At 34.4% G+C, this 19744-nt stretch overlaps 1 protein-coding gene across 1 annotated transcript in view; it reads right to left on the bottom strand.

Moving 5' to 3' along the window:
• LOC150105974 (epithelial sodium channel subunit beta-like) overlaps positions 1-19744 on the bottom strand; it is a 114062-nt gene that overhangs the window by 27641 nt on the left and 66677 nt on the right. The window contains exons 6-7 of the mRNA XM_090394603.1: positions 4238-4364; positions 1252-1355 (exon numbers count right to left, since the gene is read on the bottom strand). Of these exons, the coding sequence (XP_090250729.1) occupies positions 1252-1355; positions 4238-4364 (231 nt within the window). The remainder of the gene's footprint in view (positions 1-1251; positions 1356-4237; positions 4365-19744) is intronic.

Below are 19744 nucleotides of genomic sequence, written 5' to 3'. Positions count from 1 at the left end.
CTTTCATCATGAGTAAAAGAATTAGTGATCCAAAAAGTGGAAGTGTGAAAATGATTCAAAAATTAATTTCATTAGAAGAAAATCTTGAAATAATAAAGATAATGAACAAGGTGAGTCCAGAGCAAAGATAGTAAAATAGCACAAAAATTGTGAATCAACTGTAAGAGTAATTTTAAGCAAAACTGCTGAATAAGTAAGACTTCTTGAAGTTCATCATGCATACACTCGAAATCAAAGTTTTATAATGATTGAATTACAGAGACTTCTTTCTACATGGATGGAAGATTGTAACCAAAAACGGGTCCTACTAAGCACTGACCTTATTAAATCAAAAGCATTAAGTCTCGTTGCAACCTTGAAAGAAAGGATTATCACTGATGGAAAAGAAGAATTCCAGGCTAGTGCTGGGTGATTTGAGCGTTTCAAAAAGAGAAATAGTCTACATATGTTCTAATCACAAGCGAAGCTGCGAAAGCAGATAAGGAGGTTGAATGAAATTACTGCTAGCAACATGCGAGCCGTTTGGAAGCACATTCTACCACATTGTGCAAATAATTTTAGAGGCTTTTCAAATGAATCTAAGTGACTTAAATCTTATTCTGAGAAATGGTGTGATTCCGACTCGCTAAATTTAGATACAGAACAGGAAAGTTATGAAGAATATGAAGAACATTTAATCACTGACAAGCCCAAAGAGATTTCCCAGAAACAATTTGAAAATATTTTTCGTACAATCGAAGTTTGTAAGCAGCAATGCGTAGAGGCTGACCCTGGTGAAGAGAGAGAGAGAAGCAGTAAAATTTGCAGAAGTAATAGTAGAAGAGGCAACATGGCCATACCGTCAGTTGTATGAAAAAAGGAAACAGAATGCCATCCAAACTAAGTTAGCTCAATTGTTTGTTAAGAAGTAGAATAATAAATTTATATTCTGAATATGTTTTGTCTTACAGATTCATGGTTTTTCTTTACCTAGGCCCCAAGTTATATCCTAACTCTTTAATAAAAAAAAGGATCAAAACAGAAATTTGAGGAACGAATTATACATTTTCCCATAGGTTATTATATTCGATTAGTGCGTTTTCGATTAATGCGCCTGTTTTAAAGAACGCATTAGGCTTATTAAGCGAGAGATTGCTGTATAGCATTGAAAGTTTCATTATTTAAAGAAAGATATGCCTGCTGTCTCTATCTGTTTACTATCATTATCAGTTGTATATTACTATGTATATTATACGTAGCAAGGATTTCTACCTGAAATTCGCATTTTCAATGCGACCAATAAGCAACCTCTCAACTCCATATCCATATTTTTTTATCTGTTCGTAAGTAAAGGGCTTTTGTGGGGGCCCAGGAATCTAGAAGATCAGAAACGATGCATTTCATCATACAGCATCAAAATTCTATACTCAATATGATTACATATCTAGAATAATCAATAAATACACTCACCTACTAAAAGTTATGGAATACCTCCTTCTACTTAAGAAAATTAAATGTGTATGAAACTTCTCCCTTCTAAGAGGGATCAGAAGATTGCTCGGAAGCCATTTCTGTTTTGTACGTTGATTGATGATTAGGGGAGGAAACGTTTAGATTACATTTGCTACTTAAAGTGTACTAAATCATAACCTGTTAATATTTTAAGCGATTTCTTTTCCTAGATTGCTTTTCAGGACAATTAGGCACTTCCTACACTTACAAGTTTATGTTATAGTTCCTTATCACTTCCAACACAATTATCTTCCATGTCACAAAACAATAATTCCAAATGAAATAATTGATACAGAATAACGAACCTTTTAATGGGCTGTACAGATCGTTTGTCTAATATGTAATGAAAATATGCAGGATGAACAGAAGGAAGGCAGTATTTTTGTGGTTTTCTGGTTTTCTGGCTTTCTTCATTAGTGGATCCAGGGACTCATCGAGAGAGGTCTTATAGTATGCCCACAGATTCGAGACCCTTATATAGACGCATTAATCGAATTTTAGAGGTGCACTAATCGAATTTCAGTATTAGAAAAAAATGAAGCACTCATCGAAAACGCACTAATCGGAGGCGCATTAATCGAGGGATTGCTGCATATCTATTTTTAATATGCTGAAGATAGGCTTAGATGTTTAATGGTAGAAGAAATTATCTGAATGAGAATTTAAGATATGCAATGCCGATTTATTCTTCAGCAGAAATTTTTTAAATCATAAAAGGATCCTACCATTAGGACACTAAATGATTCTTCTTGGCTTCTTTCTGATGAAAGAGCAAACGGAGAAGAGAATGAATATTCTTGGTATAATGGGAGGCAATTTTCTACGGTAATCCTGCATGGGATAAAGAAACGATATTAGTATGGTTGGTTGGTTGTGAACAGGCCCCACAGCAATGTTCTGGAAAGTTAGTAATGTTCATGATTTTGACACATTTGTTTTTCTTGGTCTGTCTTGGACCAACTGTGAAAATGAACGAACGGGTAGTGATATCAAGGATGATGGATGAAAGGAAGGCCTGCGTCAAAACGAATCATCTTTACCCAGTCATCCAATGAAATTATGTCAGTTTATAGACCCTTTCACTTAAAAAATTCTAAATTGATTTGCCTACAAACCGTTAGATATTAAACACATTACTGGGTATTGAAGTTTACTCAACCTACGTTTATTAAATGGAAGGAAGACCTCAGATAACAAAAAGATGAATTATGCTTTACTACTAACCAAATAAAAACAAAATTGTATGAACAGGTGAAATTTTGAAAATTGGTTCATAATGAAGAGAAGGAATAATCATAGAAAAATACTCTTCAGTACAAGACGATGTTTGTTTTTAGAAGATATCCAAAAATGTGAAAACTTAGACCAATACATTTTATGACTTCCGTGCATGTGAATTATTTTAAAAAATACTACAAAACAAAATTAATAATACAGTCTCTGTCCAAAAAGAAATCGAACTTTTCGAAAATAGAATAAACTAGTGGCGCCACCTCTTGTATCTTTTTGTTGTCGAAGCGGAAACCTTCTTTAGTGTTGTGTCAACTGTTTATGACATTTGCTTCATTAGAAGCCGAGTTATAGTGCCAAGAGTGACAGTGTGTTTTGACGAACTGTCGGAAAATGAGTTTCGTACAGAGAGCAGCGATTGACTTTTGGCACTATATAAACTCGGTAAATGTTTTACCGAAACGCATCAAATGCTTCAAAAAGCATACGGTGATGAATGATTATCCCGTACTCACGTTTACGAGTGGTTTAAACGATTTCAAATAATCGTGAGACGCTTGAGGACGACGAAAAGCCGGGCAGTCCAAAAACTGGACGGACCGAAGTTAACATCCAAAAAGTGCGTGATTTCATCAAAGAAAAAAACCCGAAATCGTCCGTGAGATTGATTGAAGATGAATTGGGATTCCAAAATCACCAGTGCACAACAGTTTGACCCTTCGTAAATTGAATTCGCGATTTGTTCCCCAGAAGTTGACCGACGACCTAAAACTGTATCGAATTGAACACTGCAAAGACCTCGTTAAAATCCCTCGTAAGGACTCAAACTTCATTGAAACGATCGTTACTGATGACGAAACGTGGTGTTTTGATTATGAACCCGAAAAAAAGCTCCAGAGTGCTGAGTGGAGACCACCAGAAAAGCAGCATCCGAAAATAGTCGCTTGGAGAAGTCAAAAGTAAAGACAATGCTGATTTGTTTCTACGATTCCAAGGACATTATTCACAAAGAATTCGTTCCGCATGGCCAATAGGTCAATGGTGAGTTTTATCTCGAAGTCTGAAACGATTGATAGTAAGAATTCGTCGCGTACTGCATGAATATCGTGAAGACCTACCGTTCGTCAAACCACTGTCACTCTTAGTACTATAACTCGGCTTCTAATGAACCAAATGTCATAAACAGTTGACACAACACTAATGAAAGTTGCCGCTTTCGACAATAAAAAGATACAACAGGTGGCGCAACTAGTTTCGTCTATTTTCTAAACGTTCGGTTTCTTTTTGGACAGAGGGTGTATATATGAACATGTCTGGTTTCTTAATTTCTTTTTTTTTTCACGCAAACAACCGATTTTTAAATTTGTAAACTTGATTTTTATAGTAAGGCAGGTTTCTCTGAATGTCATGTATTTCTCATGGTTCACTAAATTACCGAATACTGATATAATACCGACGTAGTACATAATAATATATAATATTTCCATAACATATAATAATATTACATAATACTTACTTTCCTACTTGGGATTTCAGTTTCATTGCAGAGTTTGGGATTTTTCCAGGTCTTAGCATTTTTCTTGACCTTCTCTACCGATACACATTCTGATGGATTCTCCTTGCAAAATAACTTCACATTTATCCTAAAAATCATAAAAGTTTTATCTAGTTTTTATATGCCGAATTGCTAAAAAAATACTAGACTGATGATTTAGTTTTAGTTTTAATTTCACTCAAACTTTCTAGTGTCATGGGAGATTGCTGTCTTATAGACTTAGGATTATGGATTGAACATATACACTTAGTAATTTCAGTAACCTAGACTTTCAATATAATGCCGATTTTTAAGACGATATTATTCGTCATCAGCTGCATCCTACTTAGTTACGTCTAAAGTGGCAACATAAACTACACCACGAATTACCTAAATTCACATTTATTCAAGAATATACATGTGATTAAATTACAAGAATGTGTTCATCGGTTTTGATCATGAAATAAATACCAGAGCGACGGCAGAAAAAGAGCCCTAAGTTGAAATAGGTGAGAGGAAAGGAATGTGGAATGATTACTGTCTATTACGGAAGATTTTAGACTATCATATGGACAAAATATTTATTCAGGATAGTAGTTGGACAATGTGTTGTGTAGCGATAATATTATGATCCAGGTATTAAGGAGATACGGAAATATAAATTTTTATTCACGGAGGGTTCAAATGAGGAAGATATTGATTGGAAGAATAAAGAGATGACAATATAAAAGGTTGTATTTTCTGAAACCCGTTTTGGGTTGTTATCCGAAGTAAGATATACAAGAATCTACTAGACGTTACAATATCTTCAATTTCATAAACTATTTGAGGAAATTATTGATGGAATTTTGCAGCTACTTAGAGCACCCTATGGATATTGGATATTTGATCCTGGAAGGAGATTTAAGACTAAAGCAAAGTGAAAATAAAAAAAGAACATTAAAGGTGGAATTTTAAAATCGATCACAGAATTATAAAATATTTATTAACTGGGAGACATTTAATAGAAATAGCACTAAATCAAAATGGTTATTGATAAGCGATCTCTTGCATAAGTTAATGTTTTAAATTTATGCCTAGGAGTATATTTCATAATAAATGTGAAGGGAAATAAATAAATATGAATAATAAAAAAAACGAATAAACTTCCAACTCTACACGACACATGGTACTGAAGTGCTTATAGATCATGTGCACTCTTGTGTTTCGATTCCGTATAAAAAGAAATTAAACTACTTGTGTTTACTTTTTAAGCCCATTAAGATAGGCATTGTTTCAGTAAGGTTATTAACCTTTTATACATAAATATTGGCGGAATTAAACATACTACGATTCTTTTTTTTTTCCTTTTCACAAACAGCGATCATTCACTAATTTCATTATTAAAAGAACCAAATTTTTACACTCGATAAAGCGATCAAAATGGAATGATTTTATGAATTCCAGTGTTGGTTTTAGCAGTATTACATATTGAAAAGGTTGAAAATTAATTCTCAATTATTCAGCCATCATCGTTATTTCTCTACGAATACGAATGCCTACATTCCCAAACAATCCATTACATCCATCTACGTTTGTAAGGATGGACGTGTCATTGAAGTTCATCGATTTAATGAATAACATTTGTTTTACTTACAGATTAGCATTGCAAATAGTTATAGCTGGAAATTCCACCTCGTTAGCAAACTTCTGCCTTCGGTCTTCATAAGAAGGTTATTGCATGTATAATGACACGAATTGACTACTCTGGTAGATAAATCCGAATACACATATGCACATAACACATATTTTAAATATCTTCCTTTTGATATTTTGGGTAGATACTAATTGTGATATTCCTGTTACCAGAGATTCCTTCAGAAGGTTAACAGCATAATCCTTTTTGAATCCCATTTAGATATTAATACAACGTGCAGTGCAGCGTCTGAAAAAAAGAATCTTATTAAACTATATATATATTGTAGGCCTGTAATCAAAAGTTTAATTTCTAAGCAGCTGAAAAGTATTAAAAAAATAATTTGTCTGTGTTAATTAAGGTGTGTTTAATGAATTGAATGCAAACTGGTTTACTCTATCAAATGAGTTTCTTTATAGTGGAAGAAAAAAAATCGATGACACGAATAGTAATATTCATATATAATCATGAGATTATCTGTCTATGAGGAATAGAGAGAATCATTAGGTTTCATCATATCTCCTTTTTCTTTATAGGGGATCACTGAATTATGCCTGAATTAAGTTTAGATTTGCCATGTAGCATTCATTGACATGCCTTATTAAATCAACGATTTTTAAAGCATTTATATATTTATAAGTTTATATATAATACTTAAATTTAACAGAAGTGATTTTATATTATTAACAGTTTTCATCCGATCTAATCCTTACATGATAATATAGTATCGGATGAAAATGCCAGCCTGGTTGGCCGAGTGGTTAGCGTATCCGCTCTTTTGACTTTCTCCAATCTTTTGGCTGGAGAGCGGATACTCTATATCAGGGGTTCTTAACCTGGGGTGTGCGCATCCCTGGGGATGCGAGAAAGCATTTCCAGAGGTGTGAGAGAAGTTTCTAAATTTTCGATGGAAACTACCTCCTGACCGCCTGTGAGAAACTAGCGAACGCTACGTCGATTTTTGTGACCCCCCACTCCTACTCTCTCTACCTTTGCCACAGCACATCGCACTTACCAGCACATGAAGTACAATAAGAAACTGGTTGATATGAACACGTGTTCGCATACTCTGAGTACGTACGCTGAAGAGGTGGTTTGATGCAGAAACGAATACCGCTTTTCTTTAATTTAATAAACAACAACGACATAGCCATTAAAAATTGAGATATTGGTTTGTATGTATATGTAAGTGTATGTGTTTATTTTTCAATAAATAAATTATCTTGCAATAGATGCTATTTCCTAAATAAAGAAATAGAAACACAATTCTCAAGGGGGTGCGAGAACTTATTTTTAGATTCAAGAGGGTGCCGATCACGAAAAAGGTTAAGACCCACTGCTCTATATGTATAACCTGGAGGTTATACATATAGAGCAGTATAATAATAATAATTACAGTTAAAGTATCAAGCGTAATAGTAATGCAACATTTATTTTGCTATTTCAAACATAAAATTGTATTCATTTTATGTTGTTGTTTTTATTTAATTTAAGAATCGCTTTAAACATTCTTTTGATTATTATAATTTATTTTTGAAGATAAACGAAATAAAATATATACATACCCAATGCAGATATTAAAATGATAAGTGTCTCTTTATAAATTGCAGACCAACACTCGTGGTGTAGGGTAAACAACTGCAAAATACAACCTTTGTCCAATGAATTCTAACTCGAAAAGAAACCGGTTTGTATCAGCAATTCGATTTATGGTAGAAACAATTAAATGGGAAGCGATTACTGATTCGTTTTGCAACACATATCATATCCGGACTTCAGCTAGAAATAGCATACACAAAAAGTGATCTTCCATTAAACCATAATTTATTTATTTTACGTTGAATAAAAAAATGTCATTCTTATTCACCTAGTGTTTCCTTTTCATAATGACATCATGTCCTTTATGAGCATATGAATATCCGTGTCAAGATTAATATATCATCTTCTGACGCAAAGCGTCTAAACATTTTCCGGCTATTGTTAGTCACAATTAAAATTTCGTGAGTAGTTTCCAATGAAAAACGTTTTTTCCTCTAATTTGGCCTGTTATATTATTTGTTAGTCATGTGATTTGAATGGATTTTATATTTCGATCCTGTAAAGCATTAATCCACAGGGATCTTTATCCTACCAGGGTTTTGTATCAAACACTTATTTAGCTAAATTTCATCTCCAGTCTAAGTAACAAAACACCACTACAGATTTGCTCGTTCATGAATGCCATCCTGTCCTAATAATACCATCTGTATGTGATTTTTCTACTGGTATATCATCTATCATCTGATTATTCTCAAACCCTCTAATCTGTGGTCTCCCTTCCATGAATTTATTTTATCAATAACCCTATATCGATAAGTTAAAACTGGATAGAACACTTCTTTGTAAACTGTTAATTTGATCTTTTTTTATATCACTGTCCAGACCCACTACCCATATACGGTACTAACGTGCTATAGGTTGATCAGCCAACTTGTCGTGTATGGGTGCAACATAATAAAAATTAAAAAAAAAAAAAAAAAAACTTACGACTGGTGCGTCCAGATAGGGCTAGTCTCAATTGTTTACGGTGTTTCCTTTAAATATAAAAAGTTTGTTATTAAGGTATTTAAATAAATTGCGCTATGATGACATTGAAAAATTGCAAGAGGGTAAAATTAATTAAATTATGAAAAGGAAGCAATTACCTCACATATTAACTGTTCATGTTATATCTTAATCCAAAATCTTGAACTCTATGCCTATTTTTGAAACAACACTTTAGCTCTTAAAGGCACATTAAATTATTTGTAGAAAGCGCACACAAGACTGCTGCTGATACCATTTGTATCAAAATGATTCTAAAGTTTAAGTTGCAATCTTATTTAATAAAAACAAATTAGAACTGGTTCTGTCGAGTAGAACACCATGGTGTTTGAAAACCAACTTTACGTCTGGTCTTCCATAGATAAAATTTAAATCCAATAATGCTTGAGATACTTGTTCCATAATGATGATGATAACATACTACATACAAACATAAGGATAAATGAACTGACTAAAATACAATACAGAAATAAAAATCTTCAATTACCAGATACTTCAACCCGAAATTTATATGGAATCATGGGTGGCAGATAAGCTGCTTAGTACAAGGCAGAACATTATAGCAATGGATTATTTAAAAAAAGTACTACAGGCCGTATGGTGGTATAAAGAACAGCGCAATGTAGGAAAGATGTAGCATTTGCTAATAATAATAATAATATTAATAATATATGATAGGAATGAGATATTCCCAGATAGATTGTGGTAGTCGTTCCTAACGTTCAAATAGAAATCACACTGGTGGAGTAGGCGCGTTCTAGACCATTTGGTCTGATCCGTCTGAATCCCATGCTGCTTCATTTAAATCTTACAACAATAATAAAATATATCTGAACTAGTGCAGCACGACATCGGAAGATATTAAACCCAAATTGGCATTATTGTTCAAAATACTAAGTTTTCCTTCTTATTAGAATCCAATGTTCTATTAACGCAATCCCACTGTCTCGAATTTCTGCATGGAAGAGGACTGCAACTTATTCTTGATCTGATCTGATAGCCTACATCTTTCCTGATAAGTTTTAACATTTTGTTCTTCTTTCTTTTCGTTAAACCAAAATTCGGAAATCCCAATGTTTTTTTAAAAGGATATAACTATAAAATCTATAGCATAAAACTCGTTGGTCCCATGCAAATATTTTTGTCAGTATTTTCTTATTAAACGGGCTCTCAGATAAATCTTGTTAAAAACATTTGATAATATTTCAAAACTTTCCTTCAAAGATCCAATAATATGTCGCACTATGTCTTAAATTCAGGAAGTGGTTCAGAGGTATTAAGACATTTAGGACAAAAAATGAAGCTGAAAATATTAAATAAACATTTGATAAATTGAAGATTTCCTGAAAAGTTGGATGCAGAATGTGATTAGCAGGATAAAAGGTTTCATCCGGACGTCGTCACAAGAGTACTACGATACCAAGGTAAATGGAATGTTGCTACGATGGCAGACCGCTTTCACTTCTTCAAAGAACGACACGTTAAGATGTTTATCACGGTAAACGTTATATTTTTATACGAACCCCACCTACCAATATGCTGAAGTTACCATGGATAATCCTCAAACTTGGTTCTACAGGACAAACTTGAAACAAATCCCAGCCACTTCAATCTTCCAGTATTAGGAGAATAGTGGTTCTCATCCTAGACGTAACTCATCTATCACTGAAGCAAACCGACACAAAACTACGAGCGCGTGGAATTCGAACCCATAACTGCTTGGTTGAATAGCTGAGACGATATCCACTTCACCAACCAGACTGATTTTTACCAGTCTGGTTGGTGAAGTGGATATCGTCTCACCTTTTCATTGGCGTCTTTATATTAGCGTCTCAGCTAATTTAAAAAGTTCGCATTTTTATGAACTCTTAAATCAGTAATTTAATATTATTTTTATAATTTATCGCTTACTCATTTTTAAATAGTTCGGCTGTTTCTATTCCAATTCATAGCATCATCTTTTTGTAATTATTAACCCATTGAACAACATTTAGCCAAGATTACGTTTTTTCTTTTTTTAAAAAATCAAATTAAATTAAATGTATTTATTTTATTTTATTATTTCTTATTTAGGCTCTAAAATGCTCAGAAGCCACTTGGTGTGTTACGGATTACAAAAACGTGGTATATTTAACGATTTTATTGATAACGTTATTCATGACATTTTCCTATAAAAATCAACCACGTGTTTCGGTACTTGTGCCTCGATCTTCGATCAAATATTCAGTCCAAATTTGGCTTCGGATTATGGAATATAATTGAGAAAATGTGCCTTTTCTCTCATCAAGTGATATTTTCATTAGATATGTAATTATCAACATTTTCCGTCATATTTTGTGTAATAGTAAAGAATGAATATGGGTTTCGAAATATAACATTTTAAAACTTCAATTTTCTGCTACTCTTTACTTGACCACAATAGGTTACTTTATTTATTTTTTTAACGCAGACCTTAGTGACCCTCACAGTGATTCACCCTATTGCTTACATTCTTTGGAAACAGCCTTGATTGTGAGATGTTTCCGAGGTTGTTTTCAAGGACAACGAGTGCCGTATTCAAGAAGTATACTAATAGATTCTCCATTCTTAATTCTTGACTACGCACATCACTTGGACTAATATAAAACACAAAAAAGAAGAAAAACTGCATAAGTACTTGTGTAGACATAATATTACTCCAGGCGTGAATTTTTAATGCTAAAAACAGAGATCCTATGAAAATATTTGCAAGCATTGCAGACATGAAAATTCTTCGTTTCTGCTATTGTAAGAAATAGCTCAGAAAGTTCATAAGAGTTCATTTTAAAGAAATATATTTCGAACAATTGAATCAAATTTCATAGTTAGTTTCATTGTCGATTTTTTTTCCGAATCAAAAATAATTATATTTGGGCAGGAGACGAGTTCCATCATTTGGTCCTTTCAAAGTCTAATTTTCAAAGTCTGATTTAGTGATGATTCTTTTACAGCTGTTGAGAGCTGCCTTAGAATCAGAGTGAGCAGCTGGAGTTTTGGTTTTGATGAATTTGTGAAATGCGGAGGATTTCTTTTCTGCGTTGGCACACTTTTTTTAAGAACCATGACTGGAATGGTGGCTGAGAATTTGTAATGGAATAAGGGATGAAAGCTTCATTCCTGTGAGGATGATTTCTGTTATTCGGTCTGAACAGGTGTTTGGATCAGAAGAAATAAAGCAATAGTCGGCTCATGGGAAGGAGGAATAGAGGTCACAGGGGTCGTCACATTTGGCACCATTATTGTGCTAAAGGACACGAGATGAGAACTGGTGGATGAACGTTGTTCTGTTGCAAAAGAGACTCGTATGAGGCTGTAATCTGAGTTACCAAGAGGAGAATTGACATCCACAGTATACTTGGAAGGAAAGGAAGCTTACTAGGAAGAGGTCAAATTTGTTGGTAAATTGGAGGAAGTTGTCCGGTATTCTGGTAGGAAGATTGGTTATCTGTGATAGTTAAATTTTTAGATAAACCTAAAACGTTTTGGTAGAATTTTGTTCCATCTGCATAAAAGGGTTTATTTCATTTTTAAACATTTTAAACTTGGACCTAACCTAAACATTTTATAATTATTTTTTTCATTTTTCATCAGAAGAATTTTATTTATGTGTAATAAATTAATAGTCTTTTTGAAACTTGGATATTACATGGATTTAAGGTATTCTTTCCGCATTTCTAGGTGAAAACCCAGTAGTTTGACGATTTATTCGTGATCTGCATAAGATTGGAATATGATTATTTCTTTGAAATAAATTTGGATTTTCCGAAGCACTATTCCTGGAACCTGCAGGAAGAAAATCGCTCAGCAGAGATTATTTTTCTTCAAGTGGAATTTTCTGAATGTTTCTGTCCTGAAGGAAAGTTTCATGCACGTTTTGACTTTTCCTATCTTCTGTATTGCGTTCAAGGTTATTTCGCTATCAAGCTTATTTTGCTTTTTGACGTATTTTATATCTACGCTTGTAACATTGTAAATTATATTTAAATGGGGAAGTTTGCGAGACTGATGTGCAATAAAAAATCATTTCATTACGAAAGTAAAATAATTTTTTATCTGTTTATCTACTTATTTCTTTTATACTTTTAATTAATATTTTATTTCCTTAACAAAGATGTCCAAGCATTTAATGTTTCAGGTGTTTAGTCATTCAAAGTTTATAGTTTCCAGCATCAGTTTCTACTTAACTTATTCCTTTATATTGGTCGTTAAGGTTCCTTTATTATTTTAAAATATTCTTATTCTTATACTTACATTCTACTTCAACATGACTCAATTCACAATCATTACTAAAAACTGCTTGTTGAAATATCTTGCCTTCCCATCCGAAATAATAAACCTTCCTTCTCCTTGCTTTTAGGCAGTCTTAAGTCCAACTGTGTCTTTCTAGGACCCATGCATATATTCAGCTTTAGATGTATATGATTCTTAATAGTCTTCCTCTAAAGTGGCATTTCAAAACAAGAGGATTATCCTGACCATCCTCTTTCTATGAGATTTCTTTAGCTTCCTCGTTTCCGAAGCTCTATTCAGAAACCTTAGTTTCGTTGCAATTCTCACAGATCCCCCTTCCAGATATTAAATAATTCTGACTATTTTTCTACCGATTTCTAATCTTCATCTCAGGTCTTCTAGACCGCAATTTTTCATGCTAGTAATAGACTAACTCCACCTGTTGCTTTATTAAATTATCCATGTTCCTCACGACCTTCTCTTTTTTAACTACTTCAAGAATCATAATAGTTGCCTTGAAGAGTTGATATTAAGTTCTCTGCTATCACTCATCTTATTAACTCTGTCCAGGATTCCGTTCATTCTGCCATTACACACGAGTACTGTATCAGCAGGATATCTCAGATTTATAACTGTTTGTCACCTATCCTATTTCAGCTTCATCTCATCCAGTGCAACAGGCATGACGTCCTCAGCATAGATATTGAACAGGCGAGGAGAAAATAAAGATTCTTGATTGATGAATTAAACACCTTTTCTTATTGTGGACTCTTGCTTACTACAGAATTTATCTATTAATTTGATAATGAGTTGAGAAAAATCTGTAAATTTCCTTACGCCCCCAACATTTTACATTATGAATGTAACCGAAACATATCAATAATCTATAAATAACATTATTAAAGGACGTCTAAGCTCTTTTTATCCGAGTGAACTGCAGCTATTACATATATTACAGATATCAGTATTACAGATTACAATATTAGATATTATGTCAGATATTACAATTTTTGGTTACAACTATATCCATTTTTTCGGCCATACTGTTATCTTTCATATCCTTTACAATAAATCTATGAAATACACATAAATTATTTCCTGTAGCCTTAATTAGCTCTGCCTGGAATTCATCTGCACAGAATGCCTTCCTGTATTTAAACTCCTTAACTGCACTTTCAACTTCATCTCTCTCTCTCTCTCTCTCTCTCTCTCTCTCTCTCTTACTTTCTCTTTCCTCACAGTACTCTTTTATACATTTTTGTTCTCTGATTGTTTCATCAGTATCTCCTTTTCCTGTCCTTAATAGCATTCTACTGGAATTTAATCTTGTTAAGTTCAGAATCAGAACAGTATCAGAACTAACCAGGGCAGATGTGGCTACCTACTACATAAATTGGGATGTTAGATCACCCTTATCGTGATTGTTCTCCCGCGGCTCAGACGTTTACTCATATTGTGAACGACTGCCCAAGGCGTCGTTTTCACGGTGGTGGCCTACAGGACATCCACAAGTTGTTCTGTATTTCTTTTGCCATAAGAATAAATAAATAAATAAACTGGAACTTAATCTTGTACTTGTTCAAGAACTAATCCAAACATTCTCGTAATTTGGCCTCCTCATTTGGCAATCTATAGCTTTACATTTCTTAGTATAATGTTTTCCCATGTTCTGTCTGATATATTCTTCAGTCTCTCTGTGTCTCTATATTCTCCGTCCTCCTCTTCCTCCTCCTCCTCCTCCTGCTACTGTTGATCAAATCCATGATAACTCTGAGACCTATGCAGTCCTTAATCTTCTAATTGAGTCTAGATATTTCTGATCGGCCTGTATCCTGTATTATGTTTTGATTCCATCTCAGAATATTTCAAGTGTGTTATTCTTATCAATTTTCAAAAGGAGCATCCAAAGATTTTGTTATTTCTGCTGGAAACACTGTTGGAATCACGCATAATTATCGATCTGACTGGAATGAACTAGCCTGGAAGTTTCTGGTGTCTTAGTCTAACTTTCGTTTTTTTCAACTGATGATTTGTGCCACAGTCTGCTCCAGGACAAGTTTTTTTTAAGAGATGCTTTACTTCCACTTGTCACTAACAGGGTGTAATTAATGTTATGCCTTGACTTATCGATGTTTTGATCTCCCAGTATAGACACGTCGTGTTCAATTCTAAAAGAAAGCATTAAGGAAAACTGATCTGTTAGTAATGAAAAATTCCCATTAGTTTTCAGAATGGGTGTTAAGTATCCTGTCCCGAAAATCTCTCCTATGCCTAAATGTCATATTTTTAAATTATTGCATTAAAGTCTCCTAAAATGAAGAGACCACCTCTCCTTGATAGAATTCCTCACTCTCCATTAGGCCTATATGTGGTGTGTGTACAAACCACTACAGTTGACAGATTTGTAGAATTGCCCTAAAAGTGGCCATTATTTTTTATTCTCTTAAAACCAAGAAATGAACTTGATTGGCCTTACCTTAGTACTACAGATAGTAAAAAACAGCCGATTTCCTTTTGAAAGGTTCTTCTCCATTCCATCTATTTCGCAATTCCCGTAATGTCAAGTCTGCACCTGTCATCTCTCAACAGACAAAGTCAAGAGAACCCATCCGTAGCCACAGATATCCGCGTGTGCTTATGTGAAATTTATCTCTGAAATAACCCCGTAGCTTTTGTACTACTCCTCCACAAGAACAGTGACCTCTACTAGAGACTATAATATATTTCTCGAAAAGGATTCTTTGCCTAAGCTCTGATTATTCTAAGCGACAGCCGATGTAGCATAAAGTTCGGTATAAGATAATCATATCACGCTTTGGAGTGAGACACTGCTCCAAAGTGGTAGGCACGCGCCCGAAGGAGTAGGTACTCCTTTTACGGACGAAAGTTTATATGGCGTAAAATATCAATTACATTACTGATGATGATTGCTTTTCTTATTTCAATACAAATATTTTCAGCATGTTTAAGTTTACGATTAATTTTATTTACTATTAAGTTTGGCATATACTCCACCTCCTTGTTTTGTTGGTTAACGGCGCGTATGTGCTGCATAGAAGCCTGGAATTTGGTCACGTAATGCTTCGTCCTTAGTAGCAATTACTTCATTTAGTCCCAATATAAAATAACATTAGAATGATTATTCAGCTAGTCTTGTAACAAAACCTAAAGTTTTCTAATTATTTATTCATGTGTTCTTTATTTTAACACATGAATAAACTTATTTTATTCATGTGTTAACATAAAGTTTAACGGTTGTGGTGTTTTCAATGGCTCCAGCTACACGGGTACCCACAATCAGTCCTTTATCGAACTCCGGAAGACCCTTTTTTGTTTTTGTTTTTCCCATTGTGATCAACACTGTTGTCGATTATTAGCCATCAATATTCTTAAATGTTTATGTAAAATTTTAAGAAGATACGTTCTTGATCTAGAAGTCTTTTTTTATTTCTGTGTCGTCTTTCAAATAGTGCGTTGACACTGATTTTAATATCTCTTCCTTTATTTGAAACTACTTCAACTAAAAATTATTGTATTTAACCAAGTCCTCATAATCGTTAGTCGTTTTATTTATTCGTTCTGCTTCGTTCAAAAACCCTTGAACAAGAATAATCAGACAGTCTGTTATATGTTGTAGTTTTCAAGTGAAAAATGTCAAGAATGAAAGTGAACGACTCATCTGTATCTTCACCTTCGTTTAGTTTTTCATATGATAAAATGGGATGCTTTGTTAATATTTATCCTGCTTTGTTGAATTTGTGTATTTTCTCTGCATGAAAGATAATTTAGTTCACGTTTCACCTTGAAATCGTACGCTGCCAGGTGGATTCTTAAAAACCGGATGATATGTATGATTCTACACGTTACGTAATTTCCCATCGGAGGGTTGATCCTTTAGAAATTTATTTACCCGTCACGACTCACCTTACTTCCTTGAGTTGTTGCTGACTGGTGACATCCGTTGATCGTTCTTCTATCTAGTTAACGATCGCTGACCACGCACAAGATTTGGTTACACAAAGCTTTCATAACTACTAATCGAATTACTTCACTTTTAATTTGAATGCAAGAATAAATCACTTTAAATGGCCATAAAATTGAATGCTGTTGATTGAGTGCACAATTCATCATCATCATCATTTATTATTATTACTTTATTCACGTAACGATTCACAGTCAAAACAAGATGTTATTCAAACAATAATTTGACTGGTGATACAAGCAATTAAGATTGCAGTGAGTGAAAAGTCGTTGGTTCAGATGAAATTGAATATTTTGTACACATTGGTTTATTCTGGCCATAATTATCAAAAATTCCTACCTGTGAAGGATTGATATGAGGTTATCATTTACCAGTTTTACGAAAAAACAGTTAGTAAATACATCTTCTCAGCACGTTTAGCTTAGATATTTGTTTCTCTCTGGAAATACTTCATACCTTAACTTGGTTAAGATTTATTCCTTAGGATCTTAAACCAAATTACTGTTTTCTGCGCCTCCTAATAATCCGTAAATTGGCAATGAGAAGCAGTTTACTTGTAAGTAAATGAAGTTTCGTTTAAAATACAGGGTGATGAAAATTAAAGTATCCCTGTTTATGTCCTTCTGAAGCAACACCCAGTGATCCAAATGCTGCGAAACTTTGCAGGAATACATTGTGTGTCATGAGGAAGCGATGTATGAGGGGAGTAGTTCATACATTCACCACTAAGGGCGTTGTGGTGAATGTATGTTGATGTTATTTTTTTGTGTGTGTAAGAAGGAAAAAAGCGACACAATCATAAATAAAGAGTTTTTATTCACTTCCATTATGCATTCACGGGTTGACCTATTCAATGTACTGCACTTCCCAATATGCTACAAAGAGCAGCCTTTGCACAGTGTGTTCAAAGGCAATTAGTCGGGAATGATGTTGCGCACATGCTTTGTTATGCTGTCTTTCAGCTCTGGCAAGCAATCGGAATGATCTCTATAAACCGTGTCTTTGAGAAATCCCCAGACCCAGAAGTCAAAGGGGGTCAGATCAGATAAACGAGGCGGCCATACAGTGGGAAACGCACGACTGATCACTCTGGCTTCTGAATACATCTGTCGATTCGTACAGAAGGTTCATCTGTACGGATCGACAGATGTGTGTGTGGGGGACCCATCCTTCATATTCATGCACAGGCGCTGCTGCATCTGTCGCAAAACAAAATTGTTTATCATATCGCGATACCTCTTGGTAGTAACTGAGAAGGTCAAAGGGTCCGACTGGCGAATGTCCCCAAAGAAGAATGGCCCAATGATAAACGAAGCTGAATACAATGGAATTTGTTGGTTTTGCGTGCCAGTTTTGCGTAGCTCATTCTTGGAAATTGTGGATATTTACATCTTCGTTCAGGTGAAAGTGAGTCGCATATTCTCACAAAATCATCCATGGCCACGCAGCGTTCATCTCCACTCGAGCAAGGAATGTTAAAGCGAATGGCAGTAGACTTTCAACGTCCTGCAGGCGCAAATCCTGTGTCAGGGTTATCTTGGGTGAGTAGGAATGAAGAATCTTCCACAGAATTTTTCAGACAGTTTGTGTGAGCACATTCATTCGTCTTCACACAGCACATGCGCTACAGGAATCAACGCCGTTCTTCATAGCATGCTCCACAATGGCAGCAGCGACTTCATTCACTTGTGAACTGATTGGTTTGCGACCTCTGCTAGGTCTAATTCCCAAAGATTCCGTTTCTTTAAAACGACTAATAATTCTTCACAGAGCACATATGGATAGTGGACCTCGTTGGCATTCGTTTAGGTGACGAAATTCGCGGAGTGCAGCAACAGCATTGCAATTGTTTAGGCAGTAGATCTTTACGAGCAGAGCACGTTGGGGAAAGTTAGTGACATCACTGTGGACGGTATTAACAACCAAAATGAAGGGAGAAATCCTGTATCCATCTTTCTAAACCCTCCTAGCACCTACCACCGAGTTGTGTGATATCCAAATTCCATGCATTTGGTGTTTACAACGCCCTCGGTGGTGAATTTTGGAACTATGTTTTTGTTTGTCTCAGCATTTGGATCACTTGCATTCTCGCTGTCCAACCAGAAAAGCTACGAATTTCAATTGCACCGTACAACTTTTCTTGAACAGGAAAAACAATTAAAAAATAAAAGAAGAAATAAAAGAAAAGTAATAAATAATCTTGTCATTTTTATAAAATGGTTTAAATGGGAATGGATCAAAAACTATATGAATATTGTTACAAGAAATGGTTGTAAGTACCGTAAGTGGACCAGTTTTTTATTTCTTTATTACTATTTGAATTTAATTTTTAAACAACCCAGAAATCTCTCTGTGAAGACTAAATATGGATTTTTTTTCCCAAGCCACTCCCGGTTTCCTTAATTCAAGATGGCATCACACCGGGAGATGAAATTCATTTATATTCTGCTTTAGAAGAACTTTCATCAGGCTTTTCATTCGAAGTCAGCCGGTCTCGTAAGGATTGTAGGTTTTTTTCTCGCGAAAGCTTGTTTTTTTATCCTAAAATTAGAAAAACTTCAAGGAAAACAAACGCAATTTACATGAAAGGCAATCTATGTATTTCGTGGCCCTTAACGGGATGTAATAGTAATAAATAGTACATGAATATTAGAACTATGGGAAAAGCTAAAAGTTAAATAATAATGACACTATGATATTTGCAGTTGTATAGGATTTCCCCAAAATATGTTAGTATTGGATCAGTAATTTAGCAAGTTCGATTGAAGATCAGGTCAAATGTATTGTAGGACAGGGTACGAATACTTTGAATAATATACCGGACTCATATGTACACTAAAGTGTGTGTGTTAATCTTGCATCTAATTCAACCGAAAAATGAACTCAAGAAGGTGGCCATGTGAGAACCTTTGAAGTACACTAGTCAACCTTCTCAACATTAAGTAGAAAAACACGTTTATTGGCATGACTTTATTCATTCCATCTACTGTATTTAAGCTCC

The sequence above is a fragment of the Typopeltis vanoorti genome, chromosome 6 (genome assembly GCF_054136105.1).
Source record: "Typopeltis vanoorti isolate ZY-2024b chromosome 6, IOZ_Tvanoo_1.0, whole genome shotgun sequence".
NCBI classification, from domain to species: Eukaryota; Metazoa; Arthropoda; class Arachnida; order Uropygi; family Thelyphonidae; genus Typopeltis; species Typopeltis vanoorti.
This window is presented reverse-complemented; position numbering and strand designations above follow the sequence as displayed.